Source organism: Tyto alba, unplaced genomic scaffold, assembly GCF_018691265.1.
Source record: "Tyto alba isolate M040663 unplaced genomic scaffold, T.alba_DEE_v4.0 Super-Scaffold_38, whole genome shotgun sequence".
Lineage (NCBI taxonomy): Eukaryota > Metazoa > Chordata > Aves > Strigiformes > Tytonidae > Tyto > Tyto alba.
The window spans coordinates 21,760,905-21,770,132 of NW_024881313.1; the positions used below are offsets into that span (position 1 = coordinate 21,760,905).

The window sequence follows — 9,228 nt, forward strand, 5'->3', positions numbered from 1 at the left end:
CTTTCTTGTGTGGGAGATAGTAGAGTTGCAGCTTGGTGATCTGTATTTTTGAGTGTCAGTAAGTGAACCAGCTGAAGAGTATGATATGACAAGATATGGTCTCCCATTTTGTGCTACTCTTCTGTACATTCCACTGAAATATAATGTTCCAGATCTGTAAAATAACTTTTGTATAGTTGTTTTTGGTGGTCACCAAAATATCAAGACTAGACTAACTGTACCTATTATCCTACCCAAGAAGGTCATTACTGCTTGTAGCAGTTAACATTGAGTCTGTTTTCAGAAACTAAGCACTGATGTACAGCTGTTTCACTCTCTTTCCCTCCATGCCTGGACAGTAGTGCACTTTGCTATCCCAGACCAGCAGACTTCCCTAGTAAGCCACTTCTAAAATACAGTCTTTTAATATGTATTTTGATTTAGCTTTCTTCTTATGTTACAATACTTCAATTTACTTAAGGGGTCTACTTCTGCTTCCATTGTAGTCAAAGGAAAATTGCCATTACTTTGACTGTAGGTAACATAATAAGAATATGATGCACTGTAGGTTTTGAGGTTTAATAAATCTAAGTAGAAAATTGATTATTTATTAAGTGATCTGATACACTTTTTATTCAGAAAATGCTCTCTGAAAATTCTGATCAATTTACTTTTTTGATCAGACCTCAGTGATATATAACATGAATTCTTGTTGTTTTCATTGATGTCTTACCAGAGAAATTCTATTTTGCATTTCAATAGACTAAAAAAGCCTTAAAGAACATCCTTCAGAAATGCACGTATCTTCCAGCACTTGAACCATTACTGCATGATGCCCCTCCCAATATTTTGAAACATATTGTTGGGCAGTTTAGTAAGGTAAGAAAAGGCTGTGGTTGCTGAGTAATATGTTAATTGTTTTCCATTTAGCCAGGAAGCTATCTTTCCAAAAATGAAGTATCTCTAAAGGTCTCAGTTGTTTTCTCAGGATCCTCAAGCATCCCCTGCAGAAGCAGTTTGGAGCATCCCATTCTTTTGTCTGATAAAGCTGGATACTGTTTCATCTGGAACCTGCCGTAATTCATCCTAAGACTGGGAAAACAGTTGCTTATAAGCAAGGTGTTTTTTCTTCCTTGCCTCTTGAGATTAAGTGGAATATTAACTCACATGCAAATATTTTCACTGAGCCAATGTATCACATAAATCCCAGTCACATCTGTCTTAGATAAAGTACAGGCTGTCTGTACAGGAGTGATTTAAATCGGGTATTTTACAATAATGTAGAGTATAAAGGCTTCACGACTTTTATCCTCATTAATTCTCAGTCTCAATTAGGTAAGTGTAAAAATCTCAAATCTTTTCTCATCCCTCTCAAAATTTGAAACTGTTTGTTGTTACATTGTTGATTTGAGTGCAGCACATAAGAAGTGATACAAATTAATCAAAATATTTCTGATTATCTAAGAAATTGCTAACTAATCAGGAGATTTCCAGTGTCTGCAATAGTCACCAGCTGTTGGGAATCCTGCTCAACTATAAGTGGTCTTCTGTGCAATACTCTGCAGTGTAATCTATTAGCAGAGGATACCAGTCTCTCTTAGTGAGATGTTCTTTCTGGAAACAGCCAAGTAAAACACTCTTTATATTCAGTTCTGATTACCACAGATCTGGAGGCACTACTGTTTGTAGTCTAGATTCCTGATCACATTGCCACACTTAGGTTTGTCCTGTCCTCTTGCTAAGTCTGTACAAAGATGGGAGATTTGCACAGAACCCAGTGCCTTTGGCTTCTCTGTGCTGACTGGAGCTATTAATGAGCTGAGTGCATAGTAATTGGTTACCCAGTATGTAGATTTGAATGTTGTTTGCTGTTGGAGTGGTTTTCTACCCTTCATATCAGCTGATGTTTTGTTTTATTTTTCTTCTCCTACATTGTATTAAACAAACTATACTTACCTGGCATTTGCTTTTCTGAAGTATACATTTAAAATTAAGTTTGCTGCAGTAAAAGCATTTTTCTCTCCTGTACCATAGCTTGGGAATTTCCTATTCTTAGAGCTGTGTTGTATTACTTCTGTGGGCTTATTTATAGCACAGGAAAAGCCTTATTTTCAAGCTGTGCTTCAGAGTGAGATGCTAACCGTTCTTGGTGCTGGACTGTGTCATATTAGTATTATCATCTTCAGAGTCTGTGCAATTCTGTGCTGTCTCAGTTTAGACTGGGGGAAGGGACTGTGTCTCAGAGGTGTGGTCTGGCTTTAGGGCCTCTTCCAAAAGAGTTTTCTGCTGTCTTATCCAGCCTGGGAGTCAGAGTGTGGAGGAGGAAGGCAGGGAAGGGGCCATATCCTCTATCCTTGCTCGTTCTTGTGGGAGATACATGGAAACAGCCATCTCTTCAGTTCCCACAATGAAACAATCACAGTTATTCCTGACACTTCTATGGAGCATGTAATGGGGAGAAGTCTCTACGTTCCCTTGTTTTTTCTTTACCTGTCTGTTGATTTTGTACAGCCTAGAGGGACGAGAGAAATTAAAGCTGTTTGCCCATATGCAAAGCAGAAATATCATCCTTTTCCTTCATCCTTTTAGGCAATCCCTTCCTCCTTTGAGGCTCTTGTTTTACACTGGGATACAGTCAAATTTAGGGCTTGATTTATCTGACCAGCGTGAAGGCTTACAAAATGCTTTTGCCCCCGTAGTATGTAAGTCTCAGAGTTGGTTTTAAACCTGTCTGGTTTTGTTGTAGATGAAGCTGATGTCTTGCATTATCTCTCTCTCTTTTTTTTTTTTTTTTTTTTAATATTATTGCAGCCCTGTGGGCCTATGGACTACATGCTGTCATTCTCCCTTGCCTGGCCCAGCCCCCACCTCCCTCCTTCCCTCCTTCCCTCCCTCCCGTCCTCTGGACAGAGCTGCATATTGGCATCACTCAGGGAGCGCAGAATGTATTGTCTGATCATTTCTGCTTCTCATCCCCTTTGGCTGCAGAAATTTCACATTTTTGCTTTGTGTGTGTGTTTGTAAAAGGCTTCCATGGCTACACAGTGTGTTGTAGGATTTTAATATCTAGGAATTTAATAGTAGCATGTAATGCTTCAAGGCTGCATTGTTCACTTGCAACAATTCTCAGTATTGTTTTCATGCATTAATCTATACTAGATCATTATAATGATATAAAATTCTGCTGTACAATTAAACTGTGGGAATTGACATAAAAGACCTGAATAACTTGGTTTAAGTGGAACAGATGCTGTTGTTATTCCACGTTAGTGTTCTGGTTTTATTATCTATTTAATCTCCACAATCTTATTGTCTCCATAGGAATAATTCAAGAGATGTTATTTACGTAAAGATAAACATTCAATTCATTATTTTTATATATGTTATATATTGAAGTACATGTGAAATTCTGTTATAACCATAAAGGGCTGGGTTATGATTTTTTCCTGAACAACTGGACATTAAAATACAGTAGTCATTACAGATGTTGTACCTCTGATGTTCCATTTTATCAGTCCTCTAAATTAAAAACAGATAAGCAATATTTGAGCCTAGTAGCATAGAGATTCCTTTAAAAGAAAATATATTTTTTTAACGTACTTTTCTGTGTGTAGGTGTTACCACATGACAGTAAAGCACGTCGTCTCTTTGTAACAACTGGTGGACTTAAAAAGGTTCAAGAAATAAAAGCAGAACCTGGGTCACTTCTCCAGGAATATATCAACGCCATTAACAACTGCTATCCAGAGGAAATAGTAAGGTAGGGAAAACGAAATTTAAAAAATTAATACTTATAACATTGTTAGATGTTTTTCACAGCTACTACACAAAGCAAGGATTTAAAATACTAATTTAATTTCTACATGAATTTTGTTTTTAATAAAACAGCATAACATTTGGTTAACTGCCCCAGTGGTAAGACAACCTCTAGACACATACTTTTGAATGCTTTCTCTTTTCCAATTGTTTTTGGAATCAAATTTCTTTGTCTGTAAACAAAGCCCAAATAATCAGGCTGTTGCAGGAAACAGGGAAGAAAAGTCGGTCTTGCACTACCTAGACAGGCTCTGAGGCTTCAGCATAATCACACGTATTAATGAATGTCTGTGGGAAGTTTAGTTTATCTTGGTAACTTATTTATGGATTACTCAGGCTCCAAAATACAGGTATTGGTGAATCTTTGGTTGCATCCTTGACTTCTCTAAGAGCCTCTAAGTATTCAGAGGCTCCTTTGAAACTTCCTCTGATGTACAGAGGGTCCAGAGGCTCTCCTGCACAGTTGCTTCACCCACAGCTGCCCTTCCTCCCCCAGCCTCATCATGAGGCTTAAGTGTTATATAAAAGGACCATACACCAGCTGTCTGCACCAAGTTGAACTTTGCCCTTAATGAATACAGAAACACTATTAAATAGCTTACAGTCAAAATGTCACCATCCTAAATTGTAATAATGAGAGAAATGCCCTCCTAGATTCTAGATATCCATTTACCAGTCCTTCACTCCATCAATACATCAAAAGGGTGTTGTACTCATGCGCTCCCTCTACAGGCTCTGAAAAATCTGTATCATCAATTTTAATTATAGCAACAGAGTTCTTCAGCTAACAGTAGCTACAAACCAAGTCATGCAAAAGGAAGCCCTGTTTGTCTCCACAAGGAAAAGCCAGTGGCTATCAAATGGGTAAAAGCAAAATCATAAAGAAATTCTAGTCTGCAGTTAATACTTCAGAGGGAAAGAGGACATTTGCTTATGCTTTTCTGGATATAATTGGTGTTTCTTTGTTACAGCTATTTTTTTTTCCCCTGTAAATGAAACAAGGTTACTCACGTAGGCTGGGATGTAATAAAGAAAAGGCCCCCTTTGAGCATCTCCTGCTTGCCTCTTTGTGCTGTTGCCTGATGTTGGTTGTGCTGCCTGAGGCACAGCTGCTATAATAGACTCCAGCTCTGGGTTTGTCCTGGAGACCTGTTATTTTCGGCTGTTTGCAGACTGAATATAATGATGCATTGAAAAGTTAGGCTTACAATCAGAGAACTAATATGAGTTTTAAAAAGAGTTACATTATGCAGAAATCATCCAGGTGAGTGGATCTTCCTTCAGTGTGAAAACGTTGGGGATTTCTTCTTTAATACATTTTAGTCATGGATTACATGGAAGTGTGTTCCTCTCTCTTTATAGTTAAATCTACCAGGGCTCAGAGATGACAATTTACATGCTTGCAAACCCAGAACTGTACTGAGATGTGTGTTTTTAGAGTAACACAGTAATAAATTTCAGATACTCTTAACCCAGAATACAAGACCTAAATGCAGCTTTGGTGATGCTTGCATATTGGAAGCATGTAGTTGGTCCATTGTGGAAAACCAACTGAATGACAGCAGGACAATAATGGCACCATAGAGTCCTACTCTAATGAAAACCTATTGGGTAATCTCCGTCCTTGAGTTGGCATTAGAGGCAGAAGGTCATTGTGATAAATTTTTTTGTTCTACAATCAATGTCTTTTGCATTGATGTAGACTTCAGATTAGCTCTGGGGTGTGTGCTTATGTTTGATGAACAGCAGTAGACTATTGTCGTCTGGCAGCCTATGGTTCTGTGTAAACTCGTGCTTTTTTATTAAAGGCCATAATTTCAAAAGAAGTTAACATCTACGTTCCTCACTAAAGACAATGCTTATGGCTGCTGCACCTGTATAAAAACTAGCCACTCACCTACATGCCCTAAAAAGAAGTTAAACGTATTTTTGAAAACCTGACTTCCAAGTTTAAATTATAATGTAAGTTGAAAAGCAGGGCTCTTAAAACATTGTAGGGGCATAACTGTAGAATTCCTTGAGCGGTATTTAATGCTAGAATTTTTTCCTGATCAATAGAAATATGAATAGTGTTTCATTACTTAGCACAGAACATGCCTTGTAGTCTAATGCACAAACAAAATGTTTCTCTTTCAGGTATTATTCCCCTGGATATTCTGAGATACTTCTGGAAAGGGTGGAAAATTACCATCCAGTTTTATAAACTTCAATTTTTTATTAGAGTTGTCTTTCACATTTATGCCTTTATGACTGTAATACAAATACAGCTGTTGAAACTCTTGTTTGGTTCTGAAATCTCCTTCTACTGTCTGAACTGCTGAAAGATCTCAGCAATTCCAGCAAGCTATATTTTGTTCTTTATAAACTTGTTTGTTGCTAAGTTTTTGTTCCTTTTTGTTTTTCTCTAACATTACTACCAGATATTGCAGCATATATGAATGGAATTTCATGCAGGGGTGATGATTTATCACAGAAGCTTTTTTAGAATCAGTCATTTCCTTTTCCTTCCACAAGAAAGGTTTGTTGTTATCTCATTCAAATTTTAGCCTTCTCAGTACTGTAACCATTTTCCCCTTTTGCCTTTGCATATTGTTTAGAGCTTCCCAACCTTGATGAGGGGGGAAAAAGCTGGCCCCTGTGCCTTTTATAATTATGGAATCCATTCTGCACTGAGACATCTCCTACTGCTACCATTCAGAAAGTAATGTGATTTTGCATCTCCAAATGTGTTAGTAGCTACTAAATAAAGAAATAATCAGATCTGATTATGATAAAAGGGCTGAATTCTGCATGATACAATAGAGTGGGTGGTCCCGTCATGGTAGAGAATACATCTTCTGCAAAAGTCCTCCTAATTAAGGCAAGATTCACTGTGGAGGGAAGGAGCAATACACTGTTTGGTGTATGCATCATTGTTCCGCTTGGACAGGACGGAGCGAACTCAGAACTTCCACAGGCACAAAGGGAAGGACCCTGGGAGGTTTGGCCTCCATTTGGGTCAGCAGCAAATTTGTGCGGCTCAGGCGAGAGAATTGCTTGGCCGCAAGAACACCGTTAACAAAGTCTGGAGCACATTCAGAAGAAACCTGAGGATACTAGAGTCCCACTGATTTGAGTGGTGGGACTAAGACTGTTCAGTACTTATTCTTCAAGAGCTGAAATTGCTGCAGAATTGAGTTGAAACACACTTGGAACTTAAGTCTTGAAGTTGCAGATCACATCATTGTGGAGGTTATGGGAGGTATGAGCTCTTGCCTGTCTGCAGAACATCCTGGAAATGTTTTTGCCTTCTTGTATAGCGTGAAAAGACTTTGCATTCTGCTTACTCCTCTGGTGTACTGTAGCAGTAGGGAGCAGCATACAACCCTTTCGTATTCCCTAATATGTAACTGTCATTTACCATTTTTTTGTTCTTCTAACCATTTTTCTTTTCCTCACAGGCAGCAGTTTTTGTTTTGTTTTGTTTTTCCCAAAGAGTAATAAACAGTGTTTCTGGAATGGCATGTTGAAATACTGGCAGCCACAAGGAAAGACAATATTTGAAAACCCCTGCAGGAGAGAAACTTGTCTACATTCTTAAACATATTAACTGAATGAGTTTATAAAACAGGGATAGTTTCTTCTATTACTCGTAAAACAGGAGCAAAGGCTTATTGCAGTTGGAAATGATTTAGAGTGGCTTTTCTCTGCCAAATTCCAAATGACTATTTTCTTTTATTCTTGTCAGCATATTTTTCAACAGTTCACAAAAACATTGATGGGCTATCTTGTTAAGGTTTAATTCTCCAGAGAGCTATGTTCTCACTGTGAGGTACTTGGTGCTCTCAGACTCTGCTCTTCAGAAGAAGCAGGGGATGCATAGTACCTTGCTATATGGAGCCTGAGATGGAAATTGTTGGTGTCATTAATGCTGGTATAGAAACCACACCAGCTGGGTTCTTTGCTTAGCCCACATCAGAGTGAAAAGTCTTGGAACTGACTAGCTTCTACCAAACGCCTTTTCATTTTTGGTGTTTATATTCTGACATTATTAGTGCTAGGACACTAGTGGAAAAACATTAGGTCTATTGAAAAGATTGTTGTAATACTCAATAATTTCCCACATGCATTACAGATATTTAAAAATAAAATCTTGTATGATCTCTAAAAGAAAATGTAATTGAAGGGCTTCCAGATGCTATTGAAGGATCTGAAGCCTTTATTTTCCCTCATGGAACAGAAATGGTACAGAGGGCTGAATGCAGTTGCAAAGCAGATGGGAGCCAGGGTAGGCATGGAGCTGTACCCATAGCTGCATCGTGCTCGGGAGCACACCCACACCACACAATGCTAATGTATATGTTTTGTGCGGGGTGAGCAAAGAGGCTTTGGTCCTCTGACAAATGTGCTCCTGCTGTGTCACTCTGTGCTACACTGTAAGGATTCCACAGGGTTAAATTTCAATGCCTAAACAATTTGTTCACAGTCTTTTCACAGTCTTTCTCTGATTCCTGACAAAGGAAATGATTGCACAAGGCAAACCTTCAAAGCGATCTGATTGTGCAGAGCGCAATCTAAATCAGACCTAGCATAAATACATCTTTACACCAGCTAGGCAGTTCTGTCCTAGGCCAGTGGCTGTTTGGCCTCTTGTCACAAGACTCTCCCAGATGATGCCACATCCCTTTAGGCTGTGGCACTGCAAAGTCCTCTCCCACATACTTTGAGACCTGCTCAGCTCTCCTTTGCTGGCAGGCTGCTTCCCTGTGTTGTACGTACACGTCGAGGCTGGAGGCTTCCCTGGAGGTACTCGTCTGCGCAAGGCAAATCTTGTCCTTTACAGCAGAATTATCTTTAATTTGTATTTAGGCTTACATTACTGGGGCAAGAGTTGCTTTTTTCCTGTAGTGTTTCACAAGCTCTGATGTACAGTGTTTCTATTCCGTCCTCTCATTTGGCTTAAGTCATCATCTAAAACTATATTAGTGTTTGTAATTGCTACTGTGGCAGGCTTCAAGTGTGTGTCATTTGTCTCAATTTCATCGAATAAAATGTAGATTTGCATTTTAATTCATTGTGTAAATGCTGTTTTCATTCTAGTTTGTGACTGTGATTCTAGAGAAGATGAAGAACAGGCTCATTTTACAGCTTGAGCCTGACACCACCTTTGGATGTTTGTCTCGGCTTACCACTCAATAGTGCCTACTTCTGAGCTTAGGACATACAAGCATTTCAAGTAAGAGTCTCTCTCACAGAGGTGGCTTATTAAGACACACAAAGAAAATTAAGCCAGTGCTTTGGCGGAAATAAATGTAAGCGGAGACAGCCCTTAAATCATTTTGCCAGTTCCTTTGACTGCAGCATTGGGACTTTTCAACCCAAGTCTTTAAAGATCTTCTCTGGGGGCCCGAGCCATGATTTTTGTCTACATTACTACAGCTATTATTACATCTA

At 38.8% G+C, this 9,228-nt stretch overlaps 1 protein-coding gene across 2 annotated transcripts in view; it reads left to right on the top strand.

Annotated features, from left to right (window-relative positions):
• SPAG6 (sperm associated antigen 6) overlaps nt 1-8,844 on the top strand; it is a 37,861-nt gene extending 29,017 nt beyond the window's left edge. The window contains exons 9-11 of one of the 2 annotated variants that reach the window (XM_042802168.1): nt 742-858; nt 3,594-3,739; nt 5,932-8,844. In XM_042802168.1, the coding sequence (XP_042658102.1) occupies nt 742-858; nt 3,594-3,739; nt 5,932-5,998 (330 nt within the window). In that variant the 3' untranslated portion in view covers nt 5,999-8,844. Of the gene's footprint in view, nt 1-741; nt 859-967; nt 1,099-3,593; nt 3,740-5,931 lie in introns of those variants that run through there. The other variant, XM_042802169.1, reaches the window with a different exon arrangement.
• The last annotated feature ends 384 nt before the right edge of the window (nt 8,845-9,228 follow it).